The sequence below is a fragment of the Meleagris gallopavo genome, chromosome 11 (genome assembly GCF_000146605.3).
Source record: "Meleagris gallopavo isolate NT-WF06-2002-E0010 breed Aviagen turkey brand Nicholas breeding stock chromosome 11, Turkey_5.1, whole genome shotgun sequence".
Classification (NCBI taxonomy): Eukaryota; Metazoa; Chordata; class Aves; order Galliformes; family Phasianidae; genus Meleagris; species Meleagris gallopavo.
Window position 1 is genome coordinate 685,377 of NC_015021.2, and position 17,666 is coordinate 703,042.

Consider the following 17,666-nt stretch of genomic DNA (forward strand, 5'->3'; position numbering starts at 1 on the left):
AATGTAAGTTCAAAACCTCGTACAAACAAGTAATGTGAAAATGTAAGTTTAGACATACTCCTTGGAACTTGTGGCCATCTCAGCATTCGTGGTGTAAATTTGCTGCTGACCAGCTGCCTGGCCTGCTGAATACCTGTATTTGTTGGCACTGTAAATTAAGAAAAAAAGATTTAAAAAATAGGCATTACACACACAGCCATAGCTTTAGGCACTTAGGACATTACTCATTTAGAGTATCCAATGCACTGATAGCATGTGCTTCCCAAGGTGCAGCTATTAAAGGCCTATTGTTCTCACCAGGTGGCACAACCACCTTTCTCTTAGCCAGGAACCAGCTCTGGGTTTCTTACTCACCTGTGCCTTTCTTGGAGGCACTTAGGTCAAGCATCTAAAGCACAATAGAATATAGATTTTAATGCCTTCGTGCAAGTTGCAGTTTTTAATACAGGAATCAGAATTATGAGAAAACAAAACCATCTTCAGCTTAACACATTCAGCTGTCATCCATCGTGTTGAACTTCTCTTGCCTCCATCAGTTTCCCTGATTTTTCAGGATATTTCAGGTTATGTGGTACTTTGTATCAATAAGATACAAAATCAAATCTAAATTCCAACTTGGCTGATAAAATATTGCCATGAAAGTTCAGTGGCTTCAGATTAAGCAAGGGAATATCAGAAGAACTCTCTCAATTACTAGGTGCTTTGACATAACTTTCCTAAGAGTGAATTCAGCATGCTTCTCTCTTCTGTCTTAAGATCCTCTCAAGCCTGACAGTAGCTTTCCTTCAGACTGTTTGGGATCTTCTATCTAGACAAGGACCTCTGCTATTTCTGGCAATCTGATCCCTCTCCTTGAAAAGGGACCTTCGGTATGTGTAAAAAATTAAGGACTGGGGGAAAATGCAGGCAAGGTTAAATATAGAGGCCAGGAACTTTGATTTTTCTGTTTTGATGCACGCTCAACATACTGGATGTAAAATGTTCCACAAGAAACAAGGAAACATCACATGCTTCTAGCAGTCAATTTGGGGAAGAAAATGCCACTACATTTTCTTCATAATAAATGGGGTTTGAGCATTTTAATAGCGGTGAGTATTACAGGAGATCTTAATTACAGTACACTATATTCTTTGACACACTTTTCTTTTGGCTCTTTCACTGCACACTGTCGTCACATATAGATCTCAGAAGCACCATCAGAATTACCAAAGCCTAGTTATAGGTGACTGCTGACTGCAGCCAATTACCAACAAATTCAGTGTTTGGGAGACATCAGTGCCTGGTACGGCATCACCACCCACCACAAGTCTGTGACATTCCAGAGCACTGACTCAATAGGTAGATTTTCCTGTTTATTTTGCTGCAGATTCAAACCAGGGCGAAAGAGAGAACAGAAAATGATATATAACAGACAGTTACTATTTGAACTGCCAAGTTCAAGATTACCTGTATTTCTGTTTTTCCTTCCCTTTGCATGAACAGGTTAGGAAGATCCCACCAAGCATACAAAGAACAGATCCAGCCCAGCCTAAGTACAGAGCATCTCCCAGTTCATATCTGAAACACAAAAGATTTTATGCATATAACAAGATCACGAAGCCATTACTTTAGAATGAGACATAAAGCACACAAATCATCCAAGCAAATTCCATTCTGGATAGATGTCAGCTATCTGAAAGGTACCTCAGCAGATTACAGAGGAGAACAGACCTATTTTTGTGCCTGTTCAGTAGAACTCTTACAAGCATATTCAAGTGCTCTGCCAAATCAGTGCACAACAAAAAGTGCTAAGCAATATAATAAGTAGCAATAAATAGTTGCAAACATTGAATAAGTTTCTGATAATAAAGAGAGATGCTGAATCTTAACACTGAATCCAATAGAGCAATGGGTATGAATAATTTGAGATGGAAAAAGAAAAGTTACATGCTCCTTTACATTTGCTGAATTCCATATTGGCGGTCTGGTCATTCATGTGACTCATCAGCTTTCTCCATCAGACCTTCCTCTTCAGTCTCCACTTGGATGAGGGTGCCCAAATACTGAAGAACACTAAGAATTACCCCCTAGCTGGTATTTGGGTGCAGTGCACAAATGTGACAGACGTAGCCAAGAAAGAAATTCTGTCATATATTAGGTACCTAGAGGGAGGTGTCCCTGCCTATAGCAGGGGATTGGAACTACGTGATCTTAAAGGTCCCTTCAAACCCAAACCATTCTATCATTCTATGATCTCAGATGACAGAGGTACCAGTGTGTTGTGCATTGTGTTATAAAAACTTCTTTCTTACGGAAACTCCTGACTGCCTTTCCCAGGCTCAGACACGTCTAGTCTTTGAGTCAAACTCTTTATCCATGAATTTCCAGGGCTGGATGGAGGGATTTTCTGAAGAGTCTCTTCCTGTGCAGTAAAATGGAGAGCTATCCTTTTTCATTCTGAGACTGCTCCTAAATGCAGCTCAGACACACAGAACTGCAGAGAGTGCTGAATATTCTTTGGGACATGTAAGTTTGTTATGAGACTGCCTAATAAACAATAGCCTTTTCCCAGCTGTCCTACTAAAAAAGAAGAACAAATTCTATACAAACAGCTGCCTACAGGTGGTCCAGTGTTTTGTCCATAGAAAACTGATTTCTCTGGCTAGCTGCTTCTTATGACAGACAGCAATGGCAAAGTAATGTCAGTGGCATGGCCAGTATAAGGCAAAATAACTGTCATGGGCCACACGGAAGGTATACTGAAACCAGGTATGCGGAAATCCTTTCTGTTTGTAAGTATCAAATCGTTATTTAAGTGTTTGTTTCTGACTCCAGAACCAGGAAGTTCTGCGGTGTTCCCATTGCACACTGGAACCCCAAGCAGAGCTCTGGTCCCCAGTGTTTCAGAGACTATGCAACAGAAGAGAGAGATGATCATCATCTCAAAACAAGCAAACAAACAAACAAACAAACAAAAGTTTGGGGAGGAAGCTGGAATACTAAGGAAGAATAGGAGAGTACTGACTTGTGGAAGCAATGGTCTCTGATCACTAACTGTCTGAAGTCAGGAATGTTGCACACATCATACAAAGGAAAGCATATATAGGATGTATCCAGGGGATGACTCAGGTTTCCTTTCACAGTTATATGAGAAATTCCTCTAAGAATCAACAGAGGTTAATTTTACTAACTGCCTGAAGTCAGACCAAAAAAAGCAATCCAAAAAGCAGATTTTCCACCTTCTTAAGACTGAAGATTAATACTGCCCTGTAATTGAAATTAAACCCATTTCACACAGCCCAAGGAGGATGAACTTTCTGAAGAGAACAGAGCGTGGGTAAACAGAGCTTTACCAACATTCAAAGTTAATTCCCTAAGAACTCTTCAATAAACTGATAGTCTTAAATAGGAAGTTTAGATTAAAAAAAAAAATCTTCAGCAACCAAATGCAAACAATCTAGTAATGATTAACAAAACTGATGTGGAAGCCCAGCAACTATAGCGTAACTACAAAACTCGATGGCTGTTCTACAAATTGTTCTACAAATTGTTCTGCAATTCCTAACCATTCCTTTTTTTTTTTTTGGTCCTCTCACATATTTATTACTTTTCAGATAATGCTCTCAAGGGCACATAAAGCAAAAAAATCTTACAAGGGCGATTTCTTTGGAAGTGCTTGTTTGGAAGCATAAGGAGAGCAATTGCTTCAAGTACTATGATTCACCAGGAAGCACTTCACATCCTACTATCCCTGAACTGATCCTCAAGAGGAAAAGCTATGAAGCACTTCAAATATTATCTCAGGAACTAATGGTGCCCAGTCACCACCCCCACACTTGCTCTTCATTTATAGGTCTATTTACCAAGATAAGCCATCCTCAGTGGATGTTTAGTTTTGAACAAGATAAGTTATCCTCAGACATTTAGTTTTGAAAGTTGCTGCTTCTGTAACAGACCAAGGGCTTTTATATCTCAAAAGCTGTTTGTGTGCAACCTGGGATGACAGTGCCACAAACCTTGATGAGGTCCAAGATCATGGGCCAATAATGACAGCACTGTGATGCTGCATGCATTGATGACAAAAGAGATTTATGTTTTGCATTGTGGATTAAATGCAAAACCTGAGGATTAAGAATACTTTTGTTTTTTTTTCAACAGGTAGGATTGTGGGGAAAAAAAAAAAACAACAAGAAAAAGGGATTTCATATAGGTGTAAGAATGCCTTCAAAAATGATAGTAAGTCTACCATTGTTCACTAAATCTGAGTTCGAATTTTCTTTGTAATATCAGAGTACATGTGCAGAGGAAACAGGTCATCACGGGAACAGACAAGGGTGCAGACAAAGATACAAGAAGAAAGGAATTATTTTGGCTCAAGTAGATAAAAGACACTTCTTGATAGGAACTTCAGTGTTATTAACTTCAGTTCTGTATTTTGCAAACTGAATGTCACGAGTTGCCAGCACGAGAGAGTACTCTGTGCCAATAATCCAAGGCAAATTTGGAGTTGACAGACCCCACACATTCACTAAAGCTTCCAAAGGAGACCTCTCCACCCTTCCATCCAACAGCAAACATCTCTGAGGTGAAAAATTCCCCTGAAGACAATTTTTTCCTTCTTTAAGGCTGCACACTGGGATCCATCCAGGTTTTGAAACCCTGGAGCAGCCGAGGCTAATCCTGCCACCTAACGCATACTGGAGTCTGGTATGACTATTAACTTACTTGGTTCCAGCATATAATGGGTTAAAGAACTGAGCAGTAATCATTGCAGCATACCAAGAAACGGCCACCATCGAACAGAGACCTGCCAGAAAAAAACATTAAAAAGTGCAGAGCTGAGTGAGTCCTTCAATGTCTTTAATCCAACAGTAGTGTTCAATTCATTTAGTCTCATTTGACAGCAATACAAAGTACTGACAGCATTTTTATTTCAGCCTCAGCATTACCTCCTAAAATAAAAAGAAATCCTCCCGTGACAGCAACCTTCATTTTTTCATCCTCATCACTCAGCCCAACGTTTGTGCACTTTAAACCAAGCAGTGAGACCACGGCAGCAACGAATCCCAGAAGAATGGAAATGATCATCAAGGCACGGCAGTGCCTGAACATGGACTGAGCGAGACAGATAAAGAGAGAACAAATAAGGAACTATACAGAAATTAAATTAACCCTATACTGACAAAATGTAACAGATCAGAGACAGTGACAAAATTAATAGAAGTAGTAATGAATGAATCTTGTCCAACCTTGTCATTCAGTTCTGAGAAATATCAAAAACGTAGAGGGCTGTATACAGTCGATCAGAATTCAGAGCTGAACTACGCTTACACTTTAAGGCTCAGTAAATCCTCTTAGGAGCTTGAGTAAACCCCCAAAAGCATAGCAAACACTTCACAGCTCACATCCTTCAGTCCTGTGAAAACACGTTGCAGTAGACAGGTCACTTGCAGGTGCAGGTACACATCTCCAGCCTGTTGGTTCTGGTCATTTCCTTTTACCTACAGACCTGAGTGCACAGGACACCTCTGAACTCCAGATCCCAACCAAGGTGACACTATGGAAGACTGGGAAAATATCCTGGACAGAGTCTGCTTTGCTACTTCCAGTAAGAGATGGAAAAAGCAGGTGCTGGCGTTAGCAGTGTACTTTCTGATACTTTAAATTGAATGGGTAATGAGCAGGGGATGAGCTGGTCCAAGATCTGCAGCTTGCCTCTCCTGCTGAAGATATTTTTTTGCAGAGAACGTTTAGCTGGTGAGAGTATGTTACAGAGTCTGTGACCAGCTACTGAAACATATTCAAAGCTTTCTTTCTGTTTCTGCTGACAACTCTGCATCATTTAAGCTCCCAGTTTTTGCACTTAGGTATCACTAAATAACTGGGATCAGTTATTAACCAGCCTAACAAGGAAGGACAGACAGGGACTTCAGGCTCTTGGAACGGCAGCCTGAATTTAGTAGGTTCTGGTTCAAATGACACTTCAGCACCTTTTTAATGAGATAAACGTGCCGAGTGTCACAAGTCTGATGGGTCTTGGCTCTAACAGTGCATAATTAGGGTCTGAACTGGATAAGTTTCTCATACACACCTAAACTAACCATGCCCTGGCTCATACCCATGAGAGCTACAAGCCTTTCTTGAAGGTCCCACTATTTGCCCTTACTGACACCAACCCCATTTTCTTTGCCCAACTGTCCTCTCATCCTTTTGTGCCATTCTGTGTCGTCTTGTTTTTTCAGTTGTCCTCCCCTTAAGCCTTTTCTTCTCAGTTTATCTCAGTTCTGCAAGCTGCTTTGTCTTCTCCCTCTCCCCATACTTACTCCTCAGGTATACTGTCATCTCCTCAACAGAGTAACTGATCTCTTCAGTGGATCAAATCTGATCTTCACAACCTCATTTTCAGAGCCTGGCCTATTGATTTACTTTCCACCTCACCCTATTTTCTCTCTTGCTGATACCATGTTGTTCTTGGTAATTCTCCAAGAGCTTTCTTCCTGTCTTTCTCTTTGGCATTAGCACTCACAATGCTCTTTTCTGCTCTTTTCTGCTTCCCTCAGATGGCTTTAAAACCTACTTTGTCATCAGTAACTCCAGATCCTGACCTGATGTGGCCCTGCTGCCCACACCCACACAAGGGAGCTCTACAGAGAGACAACAACCCGTGTAAACACATCCATGATGAGATGCTGTACAGACTCAGGGACAGTCAGTTAAGAACCAGCCCTTTAAAAGGGTTATAAATGAACCAAGCACATAAGCATTCTGCTGAGAAAGCCATTATTCTGCTACTGGTGATTCTAATGAGTTATGTAGGATGTTACATTCCTCTTAATACACACATGCATTTTAGAGCCTATTCTCAGATAACAATTTGTTAGAAGGGTTGTTAGGTAACTATTAGAATTATTAGAAAAACATAAGATTCCCTATGAATGGGCACAGACAGCTTCACAGGACTGCTATGCTTGTTTCAGAGTTGGTCAATAATTTCAGACTGAGAAAAAAGTTCAGTGCCATATTTCCACTGATCCCATGTTCCACATCAGGAGTATCTTCCTTTCTATTTAGACTACCCCCCTCTCAGTGTAGATTCAACTAGTTAGGAAGACATTTTTATCTGGGATAAATCTGAAGTATTCAAGATGGATAACAGCTAACTTCACTGTCTATAAGCATGCTCACTATCTGCAGATAGTGCCTTAATTCAACACCTGAGGACATGCTACGATTCTGCTGCAGGCTGATAGGCAGTACAGGAGACAGCAGACCTGAATTTCCTGATATTTAGAACCACATCCAACAAGTAGTTACCAATTTCTAACATGTAAGTTAATTTAAACCATATACTTGCTGTACTTGTTCCATTGTACACAGTTTTCAATCTCAGCAGTGAAAAACCACAACGCACTTTTTAGATAAAAAAAAATAGTACTGACAGCTACTTTATGAAAAAAAAAACCTCCAGATAACATTGGCTATCAACTATTGCAAAAGAATGCCCATGCAGTAATTCCATATAGATATGAAGCTGTCAGATGTGTGCTTGTCTTTATTTTTTTTTACAGCCTTTCTTTACGTGTTCCATATATAGTGCCACTCAAAGCTTTGTATTGCTTTAACCTGCAAAATCTGTTCTGTTCAGGAAGTCAGTGTTATTTTCCATTACAACCAGATTACCAAAACGAAAATCTTGCTACTTTTTCCCAGCAATTCTTAAGCAGCGTAACAAGACCATGCAAAGTCACATACCAGGCAGAGCAAACAGAGAGCCAAACTGCTTGCAGTTGGATACTCCGGTGCTGTCTTCTGCGCAGCTCTTCCACAGGTTTTCATACAACGTAGATGCTGTGATCACACTGCCGTGTAAACTGGAGACTCTCCAGTAACTATGTGGCAAGGTACCTCCAATAAAGGCCCATCCAACCAAACACAAAAGGAAACCAACAATTTCCAGCGCAGCAGACATGCTTGTGAGTAGTAACTGTTGGATATCCTTATAACTAGATCAGCATCAAGTGAAGCATTTCAGAAGCCTCCTTGCTGTTTCATCTCTGGGTTTCATTCCAAAATGAGACTACCTTTGCTCTTTGCTCAACCCCAGAGATAAGGCTTACAGTCTATGGCAGTAACTGGGAGTTGTTCATGGTAGAGATATTAACATTAAAAAACTACTAAAAATGTTAATTTTCAAATAGGAAGTGATAAAGTCTAGTCTTAGTCTCAGCCTAGAAATTCTAGCCATTATTTCTAGAGAGTATTTTAAGAAAGTCTCTCCTTCTCTGCCATAAACTATGGTGTACATATGACTAAAATTGATTGTAATTTAATTTGCTTAATGACCTCAGATTTTAAAAAAAGCTTTCTTGTGTTATCTTCTTTATGATAGAGAGCTTGAGAATATGAACTTATTTCTGTTGCTAGAGAATTTAGCATATTTTTGGAATTATGGTCATCAGTGAGCAACAGCAACTATACTGCCAGCTTCTTTCAGGAATGTTAAGACTGTGGTTGATTGATTTTCATTAATATTTCACAATTTATTGATCTATTGTTAAACTATACAGTTTAAATAGACCGATTTACACTGGAATAAAACAGTGATAATGTACAGTCCATGGAAATGAAATATAAGGATGTACCACTGTGACAGACCTATTTCAAAAGGAGTAAAATGATGAAGGAAAATAGCTATATGAGAATAATACATACCAGTTAATTGCATCTGTCAGAACATTAAAGTATTAAAAATCTATTCTAGACAAAGGAAAGTATGCTAAACTTGGTTTATTTGCTTCTGCTCTTGATCAGACAAACTTCTAGACTCAATTCACATCACCCACTAATGTTTATAACTTAAACTGTCCGTCTATCCAAGTAGGGTTAACCATTTCTTGCAGTGATAACCTGCTCTTATCTCCAGGAAATGGAGTCACAGTTTATTCATAAAACCATTTTACTATCACACAACGTGGTAACAAAAAGTCACAGTACTACACAAAGACTCCCAAAACGATTTGCTGTTGAGAGAGCCACAACCTGCCTAAAGCAAATATATCTATTTTTCCAAAATTCAGTGGTCACTTCGAGCTGATGCTGTAAGTCAGCAGGTTTGGCTGCAAAAGGATACTACCATGCCACAGTGATAATCTTCCTTCCTCGGCAGCCAAAAACATCTTTACCATTATTTTAAATAAGAACAGATTTGGCAGCACAGCCAGAATGACCCTGAGCAGCTTGCAATCTTTCAAAGAAATCAGATGGCGATGTGTTGAGAATTGATCTTTTCAGGAGGTTTTTCCAAAATCCCCTCTTTCTGCTCAATCATTGCAATTTGAAAATGATAGCATATTAAAATGAATGCATTGTGCCAGTATATTGGAGTATCTGCATCCTGTTAAATACCCTTCAAAGAGTTTCAGATTAATTTATTCACAAACAGAAGTTATTCTGGTGACCTCAGCAATCACTTCTATTCATATGACTTCTAAAGTTGAATTTAGTTAGGAATTTGAATCAAGTGTCCCTCCAATTTCATACTGTTGTCAAGAATTAAAAAATAATAATTAAAAAAATAATTAAAGAAGTTATCTCTTCCTAGTGGCTATTAAAAAGGCGATTTTGACATGCACTTGTAAAGCACACATATAAGAGGAACAGATTAAAGCATAGATTTAGAATGCACAAGTTTTTCATACATGGCACCAGGCATTTTAATCATTCCCTTAAGGAAGCCACTCTTCTCGAAAGAAAAAAGAAGTGCTGTAGAATACAGGACTGTTCACTAAATTCCAGTGGCTAGCAGTGAGCTTACCAATGGCACAGTGCTGTAGCACGTGCATCAGCAGACTAGAACTGGCATGGATAGCTTCACATCTACACTATGCAGGACAGGAGTTTTACCTCAGACTAGGTTCAGCTGGTTGGATGAACTGAATGCCCCCAATGGCTTAAGTAATAAGGTGCATTCCTAGAGCACATTTCCCTGCTCAGTTTCATCCATGAGGAATCACAGAATCATAGAATCATTAAGATTGGAAAAGACCTCCAAGATCATCTAGTCCAACCATCCACCTACCACCAATGTTGCCCACTAACCTGTGCCCTAAGTACTACACCTCCACGGACACTGACTCCATCTGACTCTGGGCAGCCTGTTCCAATGCTTGACCATTCTTTCAGAGAAAACATTCTTCCTATTATCCAATCTGAACCTCCCTTGGTGCAACCTGAGGCCATTCCTTCTTGAATTATTGCTGTTACCTGGGAGCAGAGGTCGACCCCTACCTCACCACAATCTCCTTTCAGGGCGTTGTAGAGAGCTATAAAGTCTCTCGAGTCTCCTCTTCACCTTTCATGAACTCATGCTGGTTGGGCCTGATCCCCTGGTCGTCCTACACATGCCACATGATCGCCCTCGAGATGATCTGTTCCATAACCTTCCCTGGCACTGAGGTCGACCTGACAGGTCTGTAGATCCCCAGATCCTCCTTATGATCCTACTTACAGATGCATGTCACATTAGCAAGTCTTCAGTTATCTGAGACTTCTCTGGTTGAGCACTGACAGATTGTGAAAAGAGGCCTGACAATCACCTCCATCAGCTCTTTCAGTCCCCTGCATATGCTAGCAACTTCCAGGTACCCTCCCTGAGTTGCCATAGGAGGTAAACTCTTATTTTCCCAGAGTCTCACCAAAAGCTCCCCATTCATCCATGCCAGTCTTCTTCCCCTCCGGGTCATCTTACAGCACAGGGGACAGCCTGCTCCTGCACCTGTAAGACTTCCTTCCTGAGGAGTATACAGCCTTCCTGGACTCATTTACCCTTCAGGATGGACTTTCAAGGGGTTTTCCCTATCAGTGTCCTGAATAGTTCGAAGTCCACCCTCAAAGTCCAGGGTAGCAGTTTTTTTGCCCCTTCCCCACCCCCCCAGCTTCACCAAGAATAGAGAACTCTGCCATTTCATGGTGGCTCTGCCTCAGACAGTTCCTGACCTCCACATCTCCCAGTCCTTCTCTGTTCATGACCAGCAGGTCATGAACCTGCTCATCAGGAAACTGTATCTTCCACAGATTCCACAAACCTTCTAGCCTGCTTCCTCTGGGCTCTATTATATTTCCAGCATCTGTCAGGGAAGTTGAAGTCCCCCATGAGAACAAGGGCTGATGATCGCACAACTTTTGCCAGCTGCTCAGAGAACATCTCGTCTGTCTCCTCATCCTGGCTAGGTTGTCTGTAACAGATCCCCCCAGGATGTCATTCCTATTTCCCTTCTCCTTGATCCTTGCCCATAGGGACTCAACCTTATCATTGCCAGCTGCAAGCTCAACAACACTGAAACATTCTCCAACAAAGACAGCCACCCTCGTTCCTTGCCTATCCCTTCTGAAGAGCTTATAACCATTCACTGCAGCACTCCAGTTGTGGCAATGATCCCACCATGCTTCAGTAAAGGCAACTAAGTCATAGCCTGCCACATGACGGGATAGAGGAGACCACCACCCGTACTCCCACTCCACCCGCTAACCACCCTAATTCACTGAAGCCCCTTTTGACAGCTCCCAGGCTTCTCTCAGTGATTTCATTGCTGTCAGCGTGAACAGTCTGTTAAGGATAATAACTAGAGGGGCAAACCAGAGCAGGAAGTTTTTCTGGTAAGATCTCTGACCCAGGCCTCAGGGAAGCAGCACACTCCCCTACAGGTAGGGTCTGACCTACATATGGGGCACTCCATTCCCCTCAGAAAGGTGCCACCTACAGCAGTTACCATTGTTTTCTTCTCGGTGGAGGCAGTCTTGAGGCATGGAGTGAATTGCCTTTTCCTACACAATATCCAGGGTGGACCTTCCACTGTTCCTCATTTACCTGTCCCTCGAGTTCCAGAGCCTCAAACCTATTACGTAGGGGCACCTGGAAAGGCAGGATAGGGAGGGAGGGAGTTTGCCTGCGATGCCAGGCTGAGACCTGCTTCCATTTCTCCCCATCTCTTAGACCCTTTCCTTTGCCTGACAGTGACAAGGCAGGAGATCCACCACTACTTGGGTGTATCACCCCAGTGCCTTTCTTGTAGGTAAGGCAGGAAGTTGCTCCACCAGTCTACCTCTTGCTCACCACTCTTTGATGCTCCTTAATCTCTCCACCTTCTCCTTGGGCTATGCCATCAGGCTGAGCAGATCATCCACCTGCTCACACCTTACGCAGTAGTATCTGCCACTCTCCCATTGCAGCAACACACTCAGGCATTTTCTGCAGCTGGAGACTTGAACAGCTATGTTTTTGAGTAGGTATCTGGGTTTCTACATTATTTTTGTGCTCTCCAAAACCATTCTGCAATGAAAACCAAGTGCAGCAAATGGAAATAACTGGAAAGTTCCTTACAATAGTATAAACTTGTTGCAAGTGAAATGCTAACAGTCCTACCAAGGTATAGGCAGTATACAATGTTCTTATAACAGGGCATATTAGCATGCAATATGATTGAGATAGCATCTACAGGCAGAAATTGTGTCTTTTTTTTTTAATATCAACCAATACAGAAAAAAAAAAAAACCTGAAAATGTTAACACTTTAAATGTTTGACCAACAATAGCTTGTACCTTTTTGATCACTTCTGTATATTTGTTTCATATATATATATTATTATATATTTGTTTATATTTGTTTCATATATATATATATGAATATATATGTTTTATTATATATTTGTTTATATAATATACATATATATAATACACATATATAAACAAATAATAAACAAATATATAATAAAACATATATATGTATTGCTGACTTACCCACTGACTGTAAGAAGAGAAACTGTCATATGACAGACAGCAGTAACTCTTCCAGACAGCCATACAACGCATCTGTCAGCTGGCACAAGGAACCCTGTGCTGTTTTTAGGTGACAGCTGAAGGTGATCCCTGAGCCCTGCCAGCCAGGACTCCTCTCCTACAGTTCTGGGAGGGAGGAGGGAAGACATGCCCCAGGGCAGGTGGCTGCTTAATCCACCAGGAAGTTGTCTGTTCCTGGTGAATATTTTCTTTCCATCTTGAGTATAATTAAACTGCATTAAAATAAAAACAAAGAGACTGTCTGATATAGACTCTGCTTGCCTCTCTAACAGGGCTGAGACATCTGCTCCTGCTTGTTAGGTGAGGCAAAGCTGTGATGTCGTCGTAAGCATCTGTTACAGCTTGCTACCCCACACGGGGACAGAAGAACCATTGGTCCCATCCCATCATTCTGCTTTCCAGAAAACACACCTCAGTTTCCAGATGAATTTTGGGCAAACTGATATCTACACAGAGGAAGTCTTGGAGAGGAATACTCCGACTCTGGGTAGCAGAAAGGCAGGAAAAGCTGACACTGTCTCTGACTCAATGAGCAGAGATTTTTAAATCCTTAGGATATGATTTCCTTTCTTTTGAGGCTACAAATTCTGGCCTCAATACAACACGCTAAATACTTAAACTGGAACTAAATGAGGTCACTGTATTCAGGGGCCTGAGGAAGAATCACAAAAATCCTGAATCCTGACAGTTTCCAGGCAGCCGCGTTTTTGAGATCTGCCTTACACTGCTAGGCAGTTCTGACTGTGGTGGAGTCCATGTCTGCGTAAGGAAAGGCAAGATTTCATAGTCTGTGCTATCTGTAAGACCTGCTTCCAGTTTGAACATTGTGCATTGAGAACAGATGAACTGGAAAGAATCTAGAAAAACAGTGATGGCAATGATTAGAGATCCACAAAATGGGGAACGACATAAGAAATGATTCAGTAATATAACTGACAAAGTGACCGCACAATACTGAAAACAAATAAATGGAAAGTTCTGCTCAAATCCTACCAAGACACATGTTGTCCAAGTTTATACCATAACTATTCCCAACCTCCATTTTCTGGGGAAGACTGTCAATCCTTCCTAATCTTTTACCATAAAAAGGGTGTTTATAGAAAAATATTTTAAAAATCCAGAATAATCCAAACAAACCATTTTCAGTTCCTAGGAAAACAATTCTGTTTGCAGTCCAACTACACCAGAACATTTTAGCTCAGAAAACGCAAAAGCACTACTTGCACAGATATATTTTATTGAAGCTAGCCACCTCTGAAAGTTTCTAGAACAAACACACAGATTTAGCACAAAGTCAAATTAGTGGTGCAATATCCAAGTCCTGTCTCACACTAAAGCGCTTACTGACATATTGTCTGCTTGTAGTTAAGAATGAGACCAAGTAAAACCAAAATAGACATGGTAACAAAGGCACAGCAGTTACTGGGCTGAACGGTGGGGCAAAGCATATGGATTTCTCAAGGGTCCTTCAGCCTGTCTGAAAGTACTGAAGGACAAATCCTCTCCATACTAGAATCTCCGTGACAACCTGCAGTCCAACTGCACTAATATGCTGCGCAAAAAGAAAGAACAAAAATGCATCTCTGGATTTTATATACATATACACACTTACTCTCTGAACTCAACATGTGAGGAAACTTCATGCACTGTATTGCTCCAAAATCAGTGACTCCACAGTCCATCCAGAGACCTTCGGAAATCCACTCTGAAGGAACCAGCACTGCTGTGGTGCCAGAAATTTTCCATCTGTTGGACATGGTAGTGAGAAGTAAAACGGTGAATCCGGCTAAAGCCAGCAGCAGTGAACTTATCTGAAGAGAAGACGAAGCCATTCCTCTGACAGAAGCTGTTTTTAAAGAAGCCTCCCACAATTTCTGGTATTATAAACCTGTTGAAACAGTTTAGACACGTACAGAAAGTGGATTTACCTTTCTTTAGGAAAACATCAGAAAGATGTATATACAAACTAACTTACTGTATAAGAAAAACGTAGAACTGATATCTAAATCTCATTAAATAACTGGGATACTCAAATATTCTATGACATCTGAGTATTTTTTTAGGAGAACTTTTATTACCATACATGCATATTTCAGAAAATACCAACAAAACCAAACCAGAAGATCAACATGAGGAATTCTCTATTTTACATCTGCAATGCGTCATCAATTCTTCACTTGTTTGCTAACTCAAACTTCTTTTAAAATTAAAGATACCAAATGCTTTCATAAATTGTCTCCCGATTACAATGCCTATCAATACAAATTTAAGTGAAATGAATTTTGATACTTACGTTTATGATACGCTTCTAATCTCCACATTTACCTTCCTGCTAGACAGTAATGTCAGCAGTCTGTGTGGATCAGCTTGATCAAACAGAAAGGTAAGTTTTGTACTCTTTGGGACCTTTCCCCCCATTCTAAAAATCAAGGACCTGTGGCCGAAGCATTGCCTAACCGTTGCACAAAGGCCCAGATGCACCTTTTTGCTACAACGTCTCAGTGAAATGGACAACTCAACTAAGAAAATCATAACAAAATCATGAAAGTTGCTATCAAAGGTGCCCAGATAAAACAAGCAATCACTGGTATATAATTTGCTTTGTCAGTGCCACTGAGCTGCCGATGCATCAACAGTCTCCAAGAAAAATATTATTACAATTTCCATGATAACTTATTTACACCTTTGTTGCACCTGCCACCAAAATGCTGTCCTCTCAGAAAGAGCCCTGCATTTATGATAAAACAGGCAAACAATCACAGAAAGCATTTGTTTTGGGATGAAGCCCCCACTGCAATGGAATACAGCGTTCCAGCATGATGGGGGAAAAAAAAAAAAGAATTCAAGCCTCCTCCCATAATCATTCCTTTTAAATGTTTGTAACACAATGGAAATTTGTTTGTGCAAGGAAAGCAGGATTACATTCTGCTCTTAAAAGCATGTGTATTCCACCATAAAAGTTTAATCTGCCACTGGGGAGGGCATAATTTTCTCCTAAGTGACTGCGTAACTTCTTCAAAGCACACACAACTGACAACAGAAAATATGCAAAATAAATCATAAATTTAAATTAAGGAGTAAACTCAAGCAGACTTTATACCACAGTTCAAGTGATTGTTTCTGCCTGTCATGTTGGTATGACCCATGTGGTCACAATTTACTCCTGACAGTAAGCAGATGAAACTATTAACCTACAATGGTGGGTAGCACATAGCTGTTAACACAAAGTACTCATTAAAATACTGCAATTTAAAATACTGTATGCTTCAAAGTGAGGAAACTTAGAAGCTAGATTCACAAAAAAGAAAAACAAATGAGCAACCATCCTTGAGCCAGCACCTAAATTCTACGACTCTTTAGAAGGACTAGGGATACCACTGTAGGAGTCCTTCCCCCACTCTTAAAATGACAGCCCAGTCCTAATGTGCCTACCAGAGGTAACATAACATCCACAAGCTCCATGCTGGATGCAAGCATTCCTCAATAGTAAAAGGCATATGGGGACCAAAACTAGGTGACATTTCAATTCAATTCATAGAGTCATAGGTTGGCTTGGGTTGGAAGGGATCCCAAGGATCACAGAATCACAGAATGGCCCAATTGGAAGAGAACCTCAAGGATTATGAATCTCCAACCCCCCTGCCACATGCAGGGCAACCAACCTCCCCATTTAATACCAGACCAGGCTGCCCAGGGCCCCATCAAACCTGGCCTTGAACACCTCCAGGGATGGACGGGGCATCCACAGCCTCTCTGAACAGCTGTTCCAGCACCTCACCACTCTCACAGCAAACAACTTCCCCCTGACATCCAACCTAAATCTTCCCTCCCTCAACTTAAAACCATTTCCCCTTGTCCTGCTGTTATCTACCCTTTCAAAGAGTTAACTCCCCTCTTGTTTATAGGCTCCCTTTAGGTACTGAAGGCTGCAGTGAGGTCACCCCGCAGCCTTCTTTTCTCCAGGCTGAACAAGCCCAGCTCCCTCAGTCTGTCTTCATAGAAGAGGTGCTGCAGCCCCCTGATCATCTTTGTGGCTCCTCTGGACCCTCTCCAACAGCTGTGTCTTTCTTGCACTGGAGCTCCAGACCTGCACACAGTACTGCAGGTAGGGCCTCACAAGGGCAGAGCAGAGGGACAATCCCCTCCTGTCCCTGCTGCCACCTCTCACCTGGAGCCCAGGATACCACTGCCCTCCCAGGCTGCAAGGCACACTCTGCTGGTGTGTGCTCAGTTTTTCATCAGCAGGACGCCCAAGTCCTTCTCAGCAGGGCTGCTCTCAAGGAGTTCTTCTCCCAGTCTGTATACATACAAGGGATGACCATGACCCATGTGCAAAACCTTGCACTTTGCTTTGTTGAGCCTCATTAGGTTCACAAGGGCTCACCAGCTGACAAGAAAAATACACGACGAAAGACAACCCCTGGAGGCACGGTGTGTGGCAGTCCTACTGAGTATTTTCTGTGCCTGTTCTTCTCAGGCATGCAAAGAAAACCTCTGCTAGCAGAAGGCCAGGCGTGCTGTGTGGGCACCTGAGGCGGCGGCCCCACGGCTCCCACTGCCAAGCCGCACATGGACTGAACGGGGCTAATAGAGAGCTGTGACAGCCACATGAACAACAGGCTCCTGATAAGGTCTCTGGGGAAAAAAAGGGAAAAAAAAGTAATAAGATACTCTGAATTGCAAAGCTAACACAAACTTTACATTAAAAAAAAATTATTTTGATTTTGTTACAAATACGGAGCGCTGACGTCACGTGCACAGATCGTAACGCCCGGGCACGCCGGAGGGGCCGCCGCACCCAACATGGCGGCCGGGGCCGACCTTCCCAACGT

The 17,666-nt window shown here is 41.5% G+C and overlaps 1 protein-coding gene across 1 annotated transcript; it reads right to left on the reverse strand.

Annotated features, from left to right (window-relative positions):
- LOC100544298 (claudin-15-like) lies at positions 1–9,160 on the reverse strand. The gene is given in 6 exon segments (XM_019618905.2): positions 1–148; positions 1,447–1,557; positions 4,705–4,786; positions 4,929–5,079; positions 5,081–5,094; positions 7,732–9,160. Coding segments are annotated over 6 exon segments (675 nt in total). The 5' UTR covers positions 7,949–9,160; the 3' UTR covers positions 1–48.
- Positions 9,161–17,666: the final 8,506 nt, after the last annotated feature.